The sequence below is a fragment of the Mustela putorius genome, unplaced genomic scaffold, assembly GCF_011764305.1.
Source record: "Mustela putorius furo isolate JIRA1106 unplaced genomic scaffold, ASM1176430v1.1 tig00000487_pilon_pilon_pilon, whole genome shotgun sequence".
Classification (NCBI taxonomy): Eukaryota; Metazoa; Chordata; class Mammalia; order Carnivora; family Mustelidae; genus Mustela; species Mustela putorius.
The window spans coordinates 4,059,367-4,079,251 of NW_025421399.1; the positions used below are offsets into that span (position 1 = coordinate 4,059,367).

The following is a 19,885-nucleotide window of genomic DNA, read 5'->3' on the forward strand; positions in this document are numbered from 1 at the left end:
CTTCGAGCTCATTGGTACGAAAGTTCCAAGAGGCGGAGGGTGATTGGTTGGTTGAGGTTCCCGCCCCCGCGCCAGTCGCCATTTTGAAGAGGGAGCCGAAATCCGAAAGGCAGTGGTGTGGGTAATCGTGCTCAGTGCGGTGGCAGGTGAGTAGCGGGCTACGGAGAAGAAGCGGTAGCACTTAAGGTCTGCTTGGATTTCCGCACCATCAGCGGGCGGGAAACCAGAGAGTAGCGGTTGGCCTGCGAAGGGGGTTGGGTTCCCTGGCGCTTCTCCACCTTCTGTAGGGCCGGCGTTGTGGGGACCCGAGGGAACCTTGGCGCGTCCACCCGTGGTCCTCCGCTCTCCCGAGGACCGGCATCTCGAGGCGGAGCGGCTTGGCGGGTGGGCAGAAAAGGCATTCGAGTCTCTTCCCGAGGACCCGGTGCGCGTGCCTGTCCGCCGCGCACGTCCACTTGGCCACCCGCTCTCGTTAGTGCCCTGGGGGTCTCGCCGCCGTTCCTCCCTGATGGATAGTTGGTGCGGGTCGAAGAGGCGCCGGGGTCTGGGACGTTTTTCCCCAGAGGGTCTCCAGAGGCTCAGCGGGATTTGGGCGCCTCTGGCAGATGAGTGGAAAGAAGAGGAGAAGAGAAGCAGGAGGGGAAAACCTAGGTGGTGTACCGTGTGTAGTTGGGAGGGGGAATCGAGCGCGGGTGAGCCTCAAAGGACATCTAATTAGGGAGTACCTCCCCCCTTGACCCTTGACATCCTTTTAGTTTTTCCTCATCTATGCGATTTGCCCCCCCCCCCCTTTTTTTGGGGGGGGAACCAAAGACAAGGCATCTCTCTTTTTGTCGCCCAACAAGATTTTGATTGGTGCAGTGCCCAGACCTCCTATGAATGGTTAGAGCACTCGTCATTCTTTGGTTATAGCAGTTCACTTTTACTTCATTTTTAGACGGGATAAGTGCCCTGCTTTTTTTTTTTTTTTTTAATTTATTTATTTATTTGACAGAGAGAGACGGAGTGGGAGAGGGAACACAAGCAGAGGGAGTAGGAGAGGGAGAAGCAGGCTTCTCGCCAAGCAGGGAGCCCGGTGTGGGCCTCCATCCCAGGACCCTGGGATCATGACAGAAGCGGAAGGCAGACACCCCACGGCTGAGCCACCCAGACGGCCCAGTGCCCTGCTTCTCTTCTCTGGTCGTAGAATGGAATGGTGTATGCTCGGACGTCATCCATATTAAGCTACCGTGGGAAAGTGTTGAGTTTCAGACGTGGGCGCTCTGGAATTTGGTGACTTCCCCCTTGCGATCACTAGGGTCCAGACGAACCGGAGACTGGCTGTCCTTGTTGCATTTTTGCCTCTGTTCTGCCAGAGAGTAAAGTTTTTCTTTGGTTAGCAATTTATTTTATTTATTTATTTGGGGAGGGGGTGTTGGTGGATACAGAGGGAGAGAGAGAGAGTCTTAAGCAGGTTCCGCTCCCAGCCGGCATCCCTGTGACAGGCTGGATCTCACCACCCTGAGATCATGACCTGAGCGGAAATCAAGAGTCTGGCACCTAACGGAGTGAGCTACCCAGGCGCCCGTGGTTAGCAGTTTAAAGGGAAAATCATAGTCTTTGAAGCAAGGACTTTCTTCTTATTTTTGAAGAATCTTTGTAGACTTTCAGGAGCTTAGTTAGAGATGCAGACACAGGACTACTTTTAAGTCTTTAAAATGTCAGGCTCACACTTCAAATAGGCTGTTGTGTTAAAAGACTGTAGAATAAATTTCTGCAAAGCTAGTCTGTCTTTACTATTGCCTTTATAGAATCTAACATGCGCTCTTCTAAAAAATAAAATATTGAACGCTTATGCTGTTGGAAGTCAATACAGTGATTACCTTTTGGGAGGTAATGACTGGGATGGGAGACCTGGAGATCCAGGTCGCTGGTAATCATATTTTGATTGGTTTATGACATTTCATTGAACTGTTTGGTTATCAAGTGTGTTTTTGTCTTATGTAAATTACATTTCAATAAAAAGTTAAACTGGTTGAGAGTCAGGTGATGGTCAACAGGGGATGTTTGCCAGTCAGTTTCTCTGTTAGCCGGTGTGGTGTCCCAGTGCTATATTTCTCCCCTCTGAAATTGTCTTAGGTTCTTTTCTGGGTGTTGATACTGTTTGTTAGCCAAAGGACTACTACATTTCAAAAAGATACTGATATTTAACCTACCTTAAGGACTTAGCTTTACATCCTATAAAATAAACTGGTTCTCTGCGTCATTAGTTCTCATTTCAAGAGAGTTCAGATGTATTTGTTTTGGCATTGCTATAGGCTGACCAAAGCCTGCTGCCATAGAGGTAGCATTGAGACTGTGTTTCCACTTACCCCACTTGGATGCTGCAGTGGAAAAGAGAATTTTCTGGCAAGGCATCAAAAGACTTAGTTGAATTTCCCTTTGAAAACAAAACACACTACTCTTTCTTGGCCAAATTATACTTAAAATTGTTTAAATTTTTACTGGAAGTCACCTCTAATAGAGACTTGTATTTTATGTATGGTGTTTTTATATCTCTGCAAAGAACAATTTCTTGACTTGCCTTTCTTTTCATTTAGGTAACAGAATTCAGTCACAATGGGGAATGTTTTTGAAAAACTGTTTAAAAGTTTATTCGGGAAAAAAGAGATGCGGATTCTTATGGTGGGTTTGGATGCAGCCGGAAAAACTACCATCTTGTATAAATTGAAACTGGGAGAGATTGTGACTACCATCCCTACAATAGGTATGTTCATGACCTGTGATGAGACCAGTTTACAGTTAGTATGTTACACTTTTACATGCCTTTTATGTTGTTGAATATATCTTTTAAAAAATCTTTTCTGCCCCAAGAGCATAAACTTTTTGAGGCCCAAACTAGGTAATATAGAATTTCCTACTTGCTCCCTGGCATCTCTAGGACCATTGCTAGGTTTACAGGGCAATCAAATGGACACATTTAGGATAAGCACCCTTAACCTTTTCTGCCTGGCAAAAAAGAAAAAGATAATGATTAAAACAGGGCAGAGGTGCCTAGCTGGCTCAGTCGGTATAGGTTGTTTTTTTTTTTTTAAGATTTATTTATTTTAGAGAGAGGGAGTAAGCCTTGTGGGGGAGGAGCAACGGGAAAGGGAGAGAAATCCAAGCAGACTTAACACAGCACAGAGTCCAACGTGGGTCTTGATCTTGGGACCCTAAGATCACAACGTGATCTGAAACCAATATTTCAGTGCTTAACCAGCTGAGCCACCAGGTGCTCCAGAGCTTGCGACTTTTTTTTTTAAAGATTTTTATTTATTCATTTGACAGACAGAGATCACAAGTAGGCGGAGAGGCAGGCAGAGAGAGAGGAAGGGAAGCAGGCTCTCACGGAGCAGAGAGCCTGATGCAGGGCTCAATCCCAAGACCCTGGGATCATGGCCTGAGCTGAAGACAGAGGCTTTAACCCACTGAGCCATCCAGGCGCCCCAGAGCTTGCGACTCTTGATCTCAGAGTTGTGAGTTTGAGCCCCACGTTGGATGTAGAGATTATTTAAAAGTAAAATCTTAGACAAATGACCAGGGAGGGCAGTTATGCCCTCTGTTCCAGTCAATTAGTGTGTGTCCCAGCCCAAGCTTGAGATGGGAGCTGGGAATCTCTTGTTGCCCCTTCAGTCCATCTTCCTTCCAGCTGGCCTTTCTAAGTGGAAGTATGTCCCCAGGAAGTATGTTCCTAGGGTGTAAAGATGCAGTGTGATGTTCTTTACTCTGGCTCAAGCCAGTTCCTTGAGTTGGTGTCCAGCTGAAGAAACTGATTTATTCCAGTGCTGGAGGAGAACCTGGCAGTAGAGTTATTCCTGCAAACTAGCACTGTGTTTTGTGGGCCATTTTTTTGCAAAGGCAGATCTGATAGGACTAAATCTTTGCCTCTGAACTGCCTCTAGATCCAATCTCCTGAGTTAGAATAGGCCGCGCAAGATGACATGTGAAGTTAGTCGTGTTCTGAATGTTGGATTAGTCACAGGAAGCCAAATGATCAAGTTTGAACTTGGGCAGTGGTTTCAGAGATTGCAACATTTGGAGAAGGAGGAAACCAGATGGAGGAAATGTTCACATCCACAATTTTAAAAAATGCTATTAGTCCAAAATGAAAATAGCGTAATTGCTTGGTTTTCTCCAATTATAAAAATAATTTGTGCTCCCATAATGTTAAACAAAACATAAACAAGTATTAAAAAAAAATCTACGGTTAAGATTTTGGTGAATACCTTTGTAAAATCATATGCATGCTATTTTCAAACTGCATTAAACAGTATGTTTGGGTCTCCTTCTATATTATTTCCTCCCTGTGGAATGCTTTCCTGCCTTCTTCCTCAGTCTCCTTCCCCTTTATGTAGCTAATGCCAGCTCATTCTTTTGGTCTTAGTTTCAACGTTATGTCTTGGGGGCACCTTTCCTGATGGCCTGGACTGGTTTTCCCCTGTTAAAAATTTCCATAGTAACCAGACCTTCTTAGAAATTCTCAACATATTTGGCATTGCTTTCCCGCTTCCCTTCCTTCCAGCAGTGTGTAGAGAAGGGCAGGAGCCATGTCTGTCGTTTTCACCATTGTTCCCAGGCCTCTGGCAAAGTGCCTGGCACATAGTAGCTGTCTGGTAAATATGTGGTGAGTGAATGGGATATCCATCTTATAGATTGTGAAACAGATGGCCCCCAGGGAATCATTCCCTTCTCCGGTGATGCTGAGCTTGGCCACATGGCTTGCTTTGACCAAGAGGACATCAACAAATGTAATTCAAACAAAGATTGAAGAAGTGCTTGTGTCTTGAGGCTTGTACTTTTGGAACACTGCCCTCACCGTAAGAGGATGCTCAGTGTTATGAAAAGACCACCTGGAGAGAGAGGGGCCCAGTTCAGCCCTCAGGGGACTCCGTAGCTGAAGCCCAGGCAACCCCCAGAATTGTTGGAGGGGCAGAATCATTATTCTAAGTCACTAAGTTTTGGCGATTAAATAACAATTTATACAGATTGACATGAAATTTTAATAATGGGGGATAGTATTCCATTATGTGGCTGTATTTTTAATGAATTTCCACTGATGTTTGGTTCAGTTATTTGTGGTGATTCTTTGTAAATGACACTGAAGTAAGCATCTTTAACATTTTTGCAGACATGTTCTCTACTCCTTGCAGTAATTTCTGGAGGAAGGATTGCTATGTTAAAACTAATGTACGTTTAGAGGCACCTGGCTGACTCAGTCCATAGAGCATGGACTCTTGCTCTTGGGATCGAGTCATGAGTTCAAGCCCCACACTGGCATAGCGTTTACTTAAAAAACAAAACAAAAAACAAGCAAAATAAAACTTAAGTACATTTAAAATGTGGATACACATTGCCAGACTTCTCTCCAAAAAGGCTGTGTCACCGACTATTAAAAAATGTTTATTTTTCCCAAATGGATGGAGAAAGAACACTGATTTTTATTGGGATTTCTTTTATTGTAAGTGGATATATTCAAACATCCGTTGGCTGTTTGTATTTGTTCTATGACTCAATCTTATTTCTTTATTGAGTTTCTAAGCTTTTTAAAATTTATTTGCAAGAGAGTGAGAGAGAGCAAGCGTGCCTGTGCTGCAGGAGGGACAGCGAGAGGGGGAGAGAGAATCTTAAGCAGACTCCCAGCTGAGCATAGAGCCAGATTGGAGACTCAGTCTCACAACCCTGAGACCATGGCCTGAGCCAAAAATCAAGAGTTGGATAGTTAATGAACTGAGCCACCCTTGTGCCCCTTATTCGTTTATTTTTTAAGTAGTCTCTGTCCAGTGTGGGGCTTGAACTCGCGACCTGAGATTAAGAGTCCTGTGCTCTACCAGCTGAGCCAGTCAGGCACTCCAGTCCACGCCCTGATTTTAATTTGGTTCTACTGTCTTTTCTTTTTGTTAGCATGTTTATTTGTCTCTTAGCCATTTGAAGAGGTATATCACGGGTCTGGAACAGCTCTTTTCATGTGTTAGCTTTCCAGTCAATTGTCTTTCAACCTCATTTTTTCTGTGTTTTGCCATATAGAATTTGAGGGGCTCAAATTTACCAATTTTTTTCATTTTTAAGATTTTATTTATTTATTTGAGATAGAGAGTGTATGAGTGCGGGGAGGAGGAATAGAGGGACAAGCAGTCTTCCTGATGAGTGTGGACCCTCGTGGGGAGCTCAGTCCCACAACCCTGACATCACAACCTGAGCCAAAGGCAGACACTTAACTGACTGAGTCACCCAGGCATCCTACCAATTTCTTTTTCTTTCTTTCTTTCTTTCTTTTTTTTTTTTTATGCTTTGATATCATTTTTAGAAAGGTCTTCCTTACTCCAGGGTCATAAAAGTATTTACCAGTATTTTCTGCTGCTAACTTTCTGTGTTATTTTTATTTTGTTTTTAAAAACATTGAAATATTATATCTATTTGAAGTTTACTTTTCTGTTATGAGTAAGGTAGGGATTTATATTTTTCAAATGAGTAGGCCAATGTTGTCCAGTAGAACATTCTGCAGTGATGGAAGTGTTCTGTGTCCATGCTGTCCATGGTGGTAACTTTAGCCACGAGTGGCTGTTGAACACTTGAAGTGTGGCTGGTGTGATCGAGGAGCTGACTTTTTAATTGTACTTAATTTTATTTTAAAATATTTTTTGAAGTGTTTTATTTAAGTAATCTTTATACCCAAGGTGGGGCTCGAACTCACAACTCTGAGATAAAGTGTCTCATGCTCTTCTGACTGAGCCAGCCAGGTGCCCCTAATTGTACGTAATTTTAATTAAATCCAAATGGCCACATATATGTTGGACATGTGCAGGGGTAGACAGTTGTCCATACACACTTACCGGGTAATTTTTCCATGCTGATTTGGTTTATTATTTTTTTATTATAATTTCTTCTTAGATTTTATTTATTTATTTGAGAGAGAGAATGAGCAGGGAAAGAAGAGGGAAAGGCACAAGCAGACTCTTTGCTAAGCATGGAGCCTGACATGAGGCTCGATCTTATGACCCCAATCTCATGACTCTAGTTGAAATCAGCAGTTGGAAGCTCAACCAGCTGAGCCACCCAGGTGCCCCGTCCTTGCTGATTTTTAAAAAAAAAAATTTTATTTATTTATTTGACAGAGAAAGATCACAAGTAGTTAGAGAGAGAGAGAGAGAGAGGAGGAAGCAGGCTCCCAGCCAAGCAGAGAGCCTGATGTGGGACTCGATCCCAGGACTCTGAGATCAGGACCTGAGCCCAAGGCAGAGGCTTATTAACCCACTGAGCCACCTACGCACCCCTCCTTGCTGATTTTAAATGCTTTCTTTATCATATTCTAAATTTTCTTGGGTATATGTGTCTTCTTTTAGACAACTCCCTGTTGTAGTCATTTGAACTTAATTATTTCATGCATTCCTAAGGTTTGATAATATCTTCACAAATAATTTGTTAACTGTTTTCAGAGAGTTCCTGTTTACGCTTACTCGCTTATTTCTCCAGATTACATTTAAGATGATTTTGCTAAGTTTCACGCCTCACCTCCCTTCCCTCATCACTTTAGGATTAGAATGGAACTGAGTTAACACATTTATTTAGCAAGAATTGAGACTGCTGCAATGTAGTGAGTGCCTCTTGCTAAAACAAGGCATGACTCAAAGTGAGCAGGCCCCGGTTGTGGTCGACCTCGACGGTCAGGTTCGGGATTTGAGTGTGGGAAGCCAAGGAGAGATTATTTTTTCCCCTCTTACTTTAAATATCTTAGACAAGCGTAAATGTGTAGCGAAGTGATACGACCTTATTGTATATTTTGAAAGTTTTGATTGGAAAATGGTGAATGGATGGAGAAGAGGAAGAGTAGGTATAGATAGTTAGGTTACTTCAGTAATTGAGGCTAGAAATGACTGTCTCTTGGGTTAGGACGGCTATTAGATATTTAGGAGGTTTTATGGGTAAGATTTGATAATGAGATTTTTAGGAGTGAGAAAGTTGGAAGTGTCAGGGATGCCTCCCAGATTTCCAGCTTGTAGGATGAAGTCAGTACCAGGGGTAACTAGGAAAGGAGCAACTTAGAGGGGCAGGGATCTTTTTTTTTTAATGCCCAGCATGGAGCAAAAACAGGGCGCTTGAACTCAACAACCCTGAGATCACGACCTGGAGCTGATGAAATCAAAATTCAAACGCTCAGCCAGCTACCCAGGCATCCCTCGAGTCGTGGGGATCTTATGTTCAGTTTTGACATAATGTCTTTTTTTTTTTTTTTTAAAGATTTTATTTATTTATTTGACAGAGAGATATCACAAGTAGGCAGAGAGGCAGAGAGAGAGGAAGGGAAGCAGGCTCCCTGCTGAGCAGATAGCCTGATGCGAGGGGCTTGATCCCTGGACCCTGGAATCATGACCTGAGCTGAAGGCAGAGGCTTTAACCCACTGAGCCACCCAGGTGCCCCTTGACATCATGTCTTATCGGAGCCTTTGGGAGAGCTAATCTAAGATGTTGATGGAAGGCTGGATTACGAGCCTGAAGCTCAGGAGATCTGGGATGAGATAATGTAAATTTGAAGGTTGTTAGCACAAACGTGGTAATGAAGCCCTACAACTGAGTGAGATTACCTCTTGGGGCAGTGGAAAGAGGAGAATGGATGGAGCAGGACAGAGTCCTAGAAACTCCATCATTTAAGGATCAGTTAAATGTGGTTGAGCTCACTAAGTAGACCAAGGAGATTCAGCCATAGAAATATAAGGAAAATGGGAAACCAGGGAAGAGTTTCAAGAAGTGAGTGAGCAGTAGTGTCAGATATAAAATCGAATTACGCAGGAATGGGGGAGCATTTGTTGGGTTTATTGACATGGTGCTCGTGCCTCACGTTGGCCAGACCAGCTTTGTAACACAGTGAAGCAGAAGGTGCTGTTGGGTTACAGGTGATGCAGTGGGTGCAGTGAATGTGACTCAGCTTCTTTGAGAAGTTGGGCTTTGATAGGGAAAATCGAGAGTGAGAGCAGTTGAAGATGGGGAGTCAAGGAAGGGCTTTTTTTTTTTTTTTTTAAAGATATTTATTTATTTGACAGAGAGAGAGACAGTGAGAGAGAGAGCACAGGCAGGGCTGGAGAGAGAGAAGCAGGCCTCCTGCTGAGCAGGGAACCTGACTCGGGGGCTCAATCCCAGGACTCCAGGATCATGATCTGAGCCGAAGGCAGATGCTTAACGACTGAGCCACCCAGGCGCTCCAAGGAAGGGCTCTTTTGAAAGATGTAAAGACTTAAGCATGCTGAGAAGAATGGGTTGGAGACTTAGGAGAAGTCCAGACTCTATGTTTAGATGGAATGGGCATTGGGTAGTTGCTCCCTTCTCTTCTAATAGGGAGAGAAAGAGGTATGGGTGCAGAGGTAGGTAGGTTTCTACGCTGTTTGGTGGAAGGTGGAGGTCAGTCTCATTAATGGTTTCTGTTTGCCCTGAAGTACGCTATAAGATCCAAGAGGATGTGTGAGGTTGGAGAGTAGATAAGGTTTGAGACTCCTGTCACGGTGCATGGAAGACTAATAAACCCTGTTTTGTAAGCTGTGTATCTTTTTTGTTTGTTTTGTTTTGAATTAAGAGTAATGTGGGGCTTGAACTCAAGACCCCAAGGTCAAGAGTTGTATGCTCTACTGGCTAAGCCAGCCAGGCTCCCACTGTGAGCTAAAGATTTTGACTAGTAAGTTGCTTTGTAAATTAAAAATACTGTCCAAATGTCAGCTGAAATTCATTAGAATTCTTTAAAAGTCTTCATTAAAAATTTTCTCCTTCTTCCCAATTTAGGTTTCAATGTGGAAACGGTAGAATATAAAAATATCAGCTTCACAGTCTGGGATGTTGGTGGCCAGGACAAAATCAGACCTTTGTGGCGACATTATTTCCAGAACACCCAAGGTAAAGATTGTCCAGTCTGTGGCCTTGGACCCATTTGGATTAAATGTGTCTAAGGATGGATGCTTGAAGCAAAACCTTGTGCTCCACTTTATACGAACCATCAGTTGTTCTTTCTCTTCTGATGGCCCACTTAAACTTACTGGGGAGGTTTCTTTTTGGAAAATGGTCCCTGCCTTCCTAGAAAAAGTACTTGGGCATTAATGCCCTACATAGAAAACTGCTCTTAATGCAGACTAGTTAAAAAATGGCTCTCCTGATGAAGTTGTCTTTTGCTTAACTGTAAGTTGTATGTGCCTCAGATGAAGTACCAGGTTTTAGAGAATTTGAGTTCAGTAAACTCTTTTAAACTCGTTGAGAATATCTAAAGGTCATGCCACTGGTGAGAAAGAGATGAACAGGCAAGGCTGGAACCCCAGATGCCAGCATCTTGTGCGGCCGGGTCCCTCCTGGTTGCCCCGCTATTCTGAAAGTGCGTGACTTGACACATGCATCCCAGATCATTGCCTTATTTCCTTACCACTGGTTTCGGGGCTTTTAAAAAATTTTTTTAAAAAGATTCTATTTGTCAGAGCCAGCACAAGCAACTTCCGTAATGACTCCCTGATTTCTCTGTCTTTGTGTTTCAGTCCCCTGCACACAGTACTGTTGATACCCGGAGTGTTCATGTAACTTGGCTTGGCACGTGCCATTTTGGCCAGACTATTGCGATTCCTTATTAGTTAATAAAATGAGAAAGTGTGGGTTTGAACCCCAGCTCTACTATGAAACCTTGGGAAAGTTCATCTTTTTTTGTCTCTGTTTCCTTATCTATAAAATGGAGGTAGTACCTGCCGTGTTGGATCATTTGGCTTAAATGAGATGGATTTTGTAAAATGCTTCGTTCTGTGGTTGGAAGGTAGTAGGCACTCAGATAGGAGCCTTTATTAGACTGGGTTCTCCAGAGGAAACAGAGCCAAGAGGATGGATGGAGTTACACGTGTGTGTGTGTGTGTGTGTGTGTGTGTCTGTCTGTCTGTCTCAGATTTATTATGAGGAATTGGCCCACATGGTTACTAGAGCCTGAGCAGGCCCAGTATCTGCATTTGGCAAGCAGGGGAACCGGGAGAGCCAAAGGTGGAAAGTCCAGTCCGAGGGCAGAAGAGCAGCTCCAGGATGGTCAGGCAGGGACTTCTCTCCACTGCTTTCGTGTTCTCTTCAGGCCTGCAGTGGATTGGAGAGCACCTCCGCCCTCTACTGGCCCCAACCCTGGGAAGGGAAGTTTGCTTTACTCAGTCTCCTGATTCAAACGTTACTCACCTCAGCCAGGAACACCCTCAGACACACCAGAATAATTTTTGACCAAACGTCTGGGCACCCCGTGGCCTGGTCATGTTGACACATAAAATTAACCGTCACTGAGCCCAAATGGTGAGAGACTTTACATCCTCATTCTCTGGCAGGAGTCCTTTTGCCACATGTAGTGTCACATTTCGGTCACCAAAAGTTGGAATGCCTTTTTGTTTTCAATCTTCTATTCATGACAAGCCCGATTTTATGGAACTTCAGTAATTTGCGGTGATGGCAGGCACCCGGCTTGATCTAGGACCCTGGGGTGGGTCAGTTAGACTCTTCGTGAAACCAGCAAATGGGGACGGTTTGAAGAATGGATTTGCTGTCTGTGGTGGGTCCGGACATCTCAGCCAGGAGGAGCCTTGGAGGCTGCCCCTGTCTCTCCTGCCGGCTCCTCAAAGGTCATGCTGCCCTTTTTTATTTGAAAATTTTTCATCAGTATGTTGAGTATGACAGACTTAATGATAGCGTTTAGCTCTCCAATAAGACACTTAACTGTGTGTTCACTTAGGCTTTACTTCTAGAGATTGAAATTTGAGTTGTTTGTGTGATTTCTTAGTTAATTATGTTATTTTACAGTGTGCATAAAATGGTCCATTAGTTCCCATGTGGAAGGATTTTTCTCCTTGATTGTAGGTTCAGTTATTTTAATTCGTTAAATGGGAATACATTTATATGCTGCAAAATTCCAAAAGATAGAAAAGAATATAAAGAAAAGTCATTGTCTCATTCCTGTTCCTTAACCACCCAGTTCCCCACTCCCATAGACAAGCACTTGTATTCCTTGTATATTGGTCCAAAGATACTTTATGCATGTGCAAGCAGCCGGAAATATATTACCCCCTCCCATTTAAAACAAATTTGATCACACTATTCATGCGTAAATTTACCTTTTCTAGGTTCTTCCAGTTCAAAAGTGAAGTCAATCTGATGCTAGGTTCTTTTGTTTCTCGGATAAGGATTTACATTAAAAACAGTATGAAATGGGCTCTAATATTTATAAACCTTTATTTTTATTAGGATCAGCAAAGGGATTATATATCTGCGCCCACCCTGTCAGTTTTGCCAGGATCTCCCTGAATTTCTGGATAACCTTGTTTGCTTAGTTAAGATCAGAGTCCTGGTTATACTACAGGTAGACTATCACATTTTGGGGGAGGTTTTGAATGTTCTGCACTTTTGAAATCTGTTGTGATATAACAGATGTGACTTTGTCTCACATGCAGTCACCAAACCCGGGGACTGTCCCCACACCCGGAAGCTGTCCGCCGCACTTGGCCTCTCCAGAGCTGGGAAGGCCGGAGGGAAGGCTGGGAGGGTAGGCACTGATTTTCCCTCCCAGACACAGCTGTGAAATCCCAGTGTCCGAAGGAGCCAAGAGGTCATTTTGTCCCACTACACTTATCCTACCAGGGAGGTCCCTCTGGCAGTGTCCCCACAGGCAGTGGCTGAAGCTGGGCACGTGTGTCTCCAGTGGTGGGGTTGCCTCCCGAGGGAGCCCATTGCCTCTTCAGTTCTGTTGACTCTGTCCGACGACTTCCTGTAGTTTGCGCCCACTGATCGTCAGTGTACGAAGTGAGCTGTATATAAAACAAGTTGAACCTCTCTTTATGGCATAGCTCTTCAGATACGTAAAGACAGCTGGCAGTCCTTCCAGTGAGTCTTTTCTCGCGATAAAATACCCTCGGTGTATCCGTTCTTTTTCGTCTGGCGTGGCATCTCATTCCTTTGCCATCCTAGGCATTTTTTTTTAAAGATTTTATTTATTTATTTATTTGACAGAGCACAAGTAGGCAGAGAGCCAGGCAGAGAGAGAGAGAGGAGGAAGCAGGCTCCCTGCCGAGCAGAGAGCCCAATGCGTGGCTCCATCCCAGGACCCTGGGATCATGACCTGAGCTGAAGGCAGAGGCTTTAACCCACTGAGCCACCCAGGCACCCCTCCTAGGCATTTTTTGAGTCCTTTCAGTTTGCCTGTGTTTTAGAATGTGGGGTCCAGCAGTGACCAGGTAATAATATTTGCAGGATGTTCTGACTGACGGACGATGGAGAAGGCTTTTTCTCCCCCGTATCCTCGTGGTCCGGCTTAGGAGCAAACTCGTTCTGGCAGCTGCTTCACGTATTTGTCTCCCAGAGGACTCACCTCAGCTAACCGCCCAGTTCTTGTTATCATTATTGCCACAGAAACTACTGCTGAGAGGGGTCTTCCCCGTTCTGTATTTGGGTGTATATTGGCTTTCCCCCTAGGGAATCCTCTGGAACTCATGTTGGCCCAGCCAGTGATGACCTGGTCTGTGCAGGGTTCAGCCAGCTTGGCATAGACTCAGTGTGATGGTATCTTGCTTCGACCATCTTGTGCTTCCTGGGATTTCTCTGATGCTGTCTGGAATGGGATCCTGCGAAGATTTCTCGGCACCAACTTCCTGGAGTTGGGCCAGACTTCCCAAGTTAGGGGTACAAGACTCCCTCCATTCGGACACCTGCTGAAAATGCGGGTGTCCCCAGAACATTGTCCTTTCCGTCAGGACGCCCGACCTCCAGCTACCTCTGATGTGTGATGTGTGTCTGCCGAGTGTTGCCGACCAGGGGTGCTTATGCGAACTTTGATGTCCCTGGGTTTTATGGGGACTTTGTTATGTAAACAGGATGTAGAAGTGAAGTGATTAAGCATGAACCTAATCTTTTCTCTATATTCTTTCTTCTGTTAACCTGGGGGAAAGCCTGTTTGCTTCCAAAAAGATGGGCTAGTGCGGTGCGACAGGCTCTCTAACTTGGCAGCCTCTCTAACTCCGCAGAGTAGATGTCTCTCCCTGAATGCTTTCAGTGAAACCATATGCATAGGTAGGGAGAAGCTGTAAGGGCACGTAAACGTTCTCACTTTCTAGGTTCAGATCACCAACATGCTTGTGATTTCTTTCCAGGTCTGATTTTTGTGGTCGACAGTAACGACAGAGAGCGAGTCAATGAGGCCCGCGAGGAACTAACCAGAATGTTAGCAGAAGATGAGCTCAGAGATGCCGTCTTACTGGTGTTTGTAAATAAACAGGTATGTTGTTGGCTTTCTGAGTACTGGGACCAAAATTGCTGCCAGATGTTCACTTAAAAATACAGATATTTAAATTACATGTGTGCCTCCCTCTCTCTAGTCCCTACCATAACTTTTCCCTCCACCTCCTTTTTTTCTTTTTTTCTTTTTTAAGTAGCTCTAGGCCCAGTGTCCAGTGTGGGGCTTGAACTCCCAACCCCAAGATCAAGACTCGTCACATGTTCTACCAACTAAGCCAGCCAGGCCTGCCCCCCACTTCCTTTTTAGCTTATGTCTTCTGTTCATTGATTGAACAGATATGAATTGAGCATCTACTAAGATATAGACATTGTTTTGGTGACATAGCCTTGAGCAGCAAGACAGATAAAAGTCCCTGTGTTCGTGGTTACGTTCTAGTGGTAGGAGAGTCAGTCAGTAACATGTGGTGTGTCTGCTGGAAGTATGGTAGAGGAAGGTGAGCAGAGGAGGCGGGCAGGCTGGCTGTGGGAAAGGGCCAGAATGCCTCCACGAGAAGACGACATCTGAGCAGATTGGAAGGCCAGCGGGAAGGGAGCTGCGTGGGGCTAGGAACAGCAAGGCAGCCAGTGCAGCTGGAACGGAGGGGACAGGGACAGCGAGGGGGGAGATGGTTGTGTTAAATGGGGTCTGTCAAGAAGGAAGAAGGGGCTTCGCGTAAATGTAGCGGAAAGTAGTAAAGGAAGAGTGGGAGGAGGGCCAAGTGTTGAGCTGTCCCGCCCTGGGATTCAAAGTGGAGCGAAGCTTGGAAGGAAGGGAACATCGTGGCATGAGGTAGAGTCATGGAATTTACCAGCCTGAGATGACCTCAGTCAGGTCGTGATGTGTTTCCTTCTGCTTTCTCTATCACGAATACATTCGTTCTGCGATTGAGCTCATGCTCATCTGACGGGGCTGAGTCCTTCGTGTTTTGTCACTTCGGATTTATCCAAGGCATTTCTCTTGCCCTTCGGGTCTTTGTAACATGATTTTGTTTTATATTGTATTGTGTTTTATTATGTTGTTGTTGTTTTTTTTTTTTTTTTTTTTAGTTTTTTTTTTGTTTAGTTTTGACAGAGAGAGAGAGAGGGTAGAAGGGGCAGAGGGGGAAGCAGACTCCCCGCCGAGCAGGGAGCCCGATGCGGGGCTTGATCCCAGGCCCTTGGGATCATGACTTGACCCGAAAGCAGACGCTTAACCGACTGAGCCACCCAGGCGCCCCTTAGATTTTTTGTTTTTATTTTTATTTAAGATTTTGTTTATTTATTTGACACAGAGAGAGAAAGAGTTCACAAGCAGGTAGAGCAGCAGGCAGAGTGAAGGGGGAAGCAGGCTCCCTGCTGAGCAGAGAGCCTGACTCGGGGCTCGATCCCAAGACCCCAAGATCATGACTGGAGCTGAAGGCAGAGGCTTAACCCACTGAGCCACCCAGGCGCCCCTAGATTTTTTTTTGAAGTAGCTCCACACCCGGCATGAGCTCAGTGTAGGGCTTGAGCTCATGATGCTGAGCTGATCAGGACCAACTGAACCACCCAGGTGCCCTGTAAACATGATTTTAAACAGTGGCTGGACCGTCATTCGCTTAGGCTTTACCCTACTGTTTGGGTCTATGCCAGTCCTGAATTTCACTTGTGAAGTTAATGGACTTTCAAAAAGAGAATGACGCTTGTTCTTTTTAATTATAAAAGCAGAACATGCTTGTAGTAAAAATCTGCCAGCAGTTTAGAGTACCAAGTGACATATTCTTGCCTCAGTCTTCAGGGTAAAATAATGTTAAATTTCTTCCATCTTCCTTCAGAGATACAGCTTTCCATGCCTGTATAAGCAGCTGCGTGATTGCATTCATACTTACATGCTGGGAATCTGCCTGCTTTCTCACGTAGCGTGTTGTGATGTCATTCCATAGCAGTATTGCTAGATCTGCCTTACCACGCACGTGCCAGGCACAGTTCTAGAACTTGGAATAATCAGAGGACAAGACAGAAATTCCTGCCCTTGTAAAACTTGTGTTCTAGTTAGGGACAGGTAATCTAAGTCATCAACATAGCAAATACGTCAGTTTTATAGTACAGTCACACGTGGAGAGTGCTGTGTTGGATAAGATGAAGCAGGCAAATTAGGGAGGGGTCCTGGGGACTCGGGTCCTGAAGGCCTTGCCGACCACGGTGAGGACTCCGGCTCCTCCCCCTGAGAGATGGATCCGCTTCAGGGCTTGGAAAGAGTGACTTGCTCTGACTTTACTGACCACTGGGTTGAGAATAGACTCAAGGGGAACAAGCACAGAAGCAAGGAGACCAATTCGGAAGTTATGTCAGTACCCGGAGGTAGAAGTGGCCATGGTAGGCGTGGGTGGGTAGCTGTGGGCGTGGTGAGAAGTGGTCAGATCCTTCATGTTTTGATGGGGTTTCCTGAAGTGGAGTTGAGAGGTTCAGAGAGAGCGAGAGAAATTGGGGATCTGCTGAGCTGAGACTGTGACTGAGGTGTTGCTTTTTTTTTTTTTTAAGATTTTTATTTACTTATTTATTTGACAGAGAGAGAGAGATCACAAGTTGGCAGAGAGGCAGGCAGAGAGAGGGGGAAGCAGGCTCCCAGCTGAGCAGAGAGCCGGATGTGGGCCTTGATCCCCAGGACCCTGGGATCATGACCTGAGCCAAAGGCAGACGCTTAACTCATTGAGCCACCCAGGCGCCCTATGACTGAGAATTTGGGAGAAGAGCATCTTTCATTATAAAAAGGCATCATTATAAACTGATTCCTGAATTTTCTTTCTCAAGGATCTTCCCAACGCGATGAATGCAGCAGAAATAACAGACAAGCTCGGCCTACATTCCCTCCGCCAGAGAAACTGGTACATTCAGGCCACTTGTGCGACCAGTGGAGATGGGCTTTACGAAGGCCTGGACTGGCTCTCCAACCAGCTCAAAACGCAGAAGTGATCGGAAGCGCCCCGTTCGCCGTGCATCGTGGCACACTCAGCTGGCCTCTTCTGTGTGCGTGTGTGCGTGTGAGGAGCCGAGGATGGGTGTGTGGCTGGGAATGGGAGCAGCTTTCTCACACTGTGCCTTAGCCATGCTACAAGAAAACCAGGCTTACATTTGAAGAAAAATCAGTGTTTCATTTTAAACGCTACCTTCCATTTCAGGAGTTTCGAGGGTCAACTTAGCAGGTGATGGAGGGGTCCGGAGAGCTTTCCTGGCACATAACAGCCTGAGAGGCCCTTGTGGTGGGCAGGAGGAGGAGAGCTGGCATAGGGCCCAGGTGGAGCTGTGCCGTCCTGGGTCCGGTGGCTATGCCTGCCCAGAGTCATGTTAGACTTCGGTGGCCTTTTGTAAACGAGGAATGGCCTGTCATTCTTCTCCATCACTGCCAAAGCTCGCAGCTCACTTTTCAGTGCTTTCAAAGCAAACAGTCCTCAAGAAAAAAGACACCTGCTTGCTGCAGGGTTGAAATTCAGCTCCGAAATTTTCCCGTAAGTTATGTTCTTCCTGGTTTAATGTACTTTATTGAAAGAAACTTGAGATCTTCTTCATTAGAGTATCCAGAGTCCGTAACACTAGAACGTCATTCCCTCATGCTAGTTCCTTCTCCTTGTTGCCTCTTATTTGCCAAATGGAGACCATTTTGAGTAAGTAACCCAGTGTGAGGCCGAGGCTCTTTACAGGGCCCCCAAAGTCAAGCGAAGGGCCGGGTTACAGAAGGGAGGTGAGGGTCGTGTTTGTGTCCTTGTATCACCATCTCAGGTTTCAGGCTCCTGAGACAGCTGCTCCCACTTCTCTGCTCTGTGCTGAATGTTCTGTGCTCAAAGCAGGAGGTTTCACTCCTGAGATGGAATCGTCACCAAGTTCAGTTGTCTCCATTCGGCTTGCGGTGTTACTTAGTTTCTGTTCCCAGAACCACACACCTGTGAGTTCTGAGAGTGAAAGAGGATTGAGAGGTTCATTTTGGAGACGAAATTCCCGGCAACCCCTGTTACTGCCCCTGAGTTGGTGCTAAATTTTGCTACGAAAAATGTCTAATCCTAACCGCTGTCCGCGGTGCTGACTCCGTCTTCTGGATGCAGTGATGTCCTGTGTGGAGACGTGCTTTATGTTGTCTTCAAAACATTCATAGAAACGGCCTGGTGATGAGCTGGGTCTCATGCGATAGTCTAGAGATCGTTTGCGCAGACGGCTCTTGGCCAAATGTGTACCTATGCACTTCCCCTACTTCACCTTTGAAAATTCCTTTTTGAGAAAAATGTTTATTCAAATTAACAGATCTAGGAGGGGAATGTAAGGTGAATTTTAACAAAAGTAAACCCTGTTTGTTGATGATAATGAAGTTGATATTACTAGGAAGAAGTTTCATAACATGATACATGTGGGGTGTGATGTTTTTCTTTGAAATATTGACTTGAAAGAATGTTCCTTGCAATACTGGCATCCAAGTCCAGATTTTGTTTTAACCCTGGAGTAATTCCTGAGAAATAGTAAGGTTGTACGCCTCATATTGGCAGGGACTGTGTCTTACATTTTTGTATTTATGCTTAGTATGGTGCTGGGCCTCATTAAATCATTGTTGATTGGCTGGACAATAAAGAACTTTCTTTGGAAGGAGGAGAGGACAGCCGTGTGCTTCTGAATATTTTGAAAGACTTAAAAATCCCTTTTCCCCTCCGTCTTGGCAGACTTACTCTGTTCCTTTAACAATAATCCTCACTGACAGTTTTCCTGGTGCTTTCAACTGTGGTTGTCTTCTATGATTTGGAGCTGCTGGGTTGAGGGTAAGTGGGACCACCTCAGTGTAGTAACTTTGAACTTTGGATTTGGGTCCCCGAATGCCATGTTGACATCCCAGCTATGTCCCTTATTAGCTGCTGGCCTCAGGCCATTCACTCTTGGCTTCTGTATCTCTGAGCCTCAGTTCACTCCACTGTTAAATGGGGATAATAATACCTGCCTAATGGTGTTGTGCGGGTTCAGTGTCTTTGACCTTTGCACATCTTACTCTTTCCCTGGGAGTATCTTGGTGTCTTAAGTGTGAATGGCAGCATGGCTGCAAACTGATAAACATTCTTTATAGGAGAAGGGAAGTGGGATGGTGGGGGGTTGTATTTAATCTCTCTTGCTCTAGTCACCTTCTAATCCTGCTGAATGCTCTGTCCTTTTCTAACCATGGGGAATGCTAATGAGATCACCCCAGATGCTTGTCCAACAAGCACACTGCTGTGTCCTAGCCTCACCTATTCCTCTTCCTTTTTTCTTTCTTTTTTTTTTTTTTTTTTTTTTGGTTCTGTGGTTTTAGCATATGCAACCACAACTACCAATTTTCGACAACCCCAGAAGAAATTCTGGATCCGTTAGCATCCATTCTCCATTCCTCCCTTTTCCCAGGCACCCCCAGCAACCACTAATCTACTTTCAGTTTCTTTTTGGTGAGGGGCCTGGGGAGCCAGTGGGAACTTCAGGAAGCCCCTGAGGTGCTCTTGGCCTGACCACAGCTCTGTCCTGAGGCATCAGTTTGAGGTACAGATGAGGCAGAACCCAAGGGGAAAGACTGCCCCCTAGAGGGCACAATGTTTACTATCGAGAGGGAATGGGGTGCTACTAACAATTACTTGGGACACGACAGAAAGTGGGTTGT

The 19,885-nt window shown here is 45.2% G+C and overlaps 1 protein-coding gene across 1 annotated transcript; it reads left to right on the plus strand.

Annotated features, from left to right (window-relative positions):
• ARL17A (ADP ribosylation factor like GTPase 17A) lies at window positions 1-18,866 on the plus strand. Its single transcript, XM_004772447.3, has 5 exons — window positions 1-146; window positions 2,580-2,746; window positions 9,787-9,897; window positions 14,145-14,269; window positions 17,038-18,866. The coding sequence occupies exons 2-5, from the start codon at window positions 2,599-2,601 to the stop codon at window positions 17,197-17,199; spliced, it is 546 nt and encodes a 181-aa protein (XP_004772504.1). The 5' UTR covers window positions 1-146; window positions 2,580-2,598; the 3' UTR covers window positions 17,200-18,866.
• The last annotated feature ends 1,019 nt before the right edge of the window (window positions 18,867-19,885 follow it).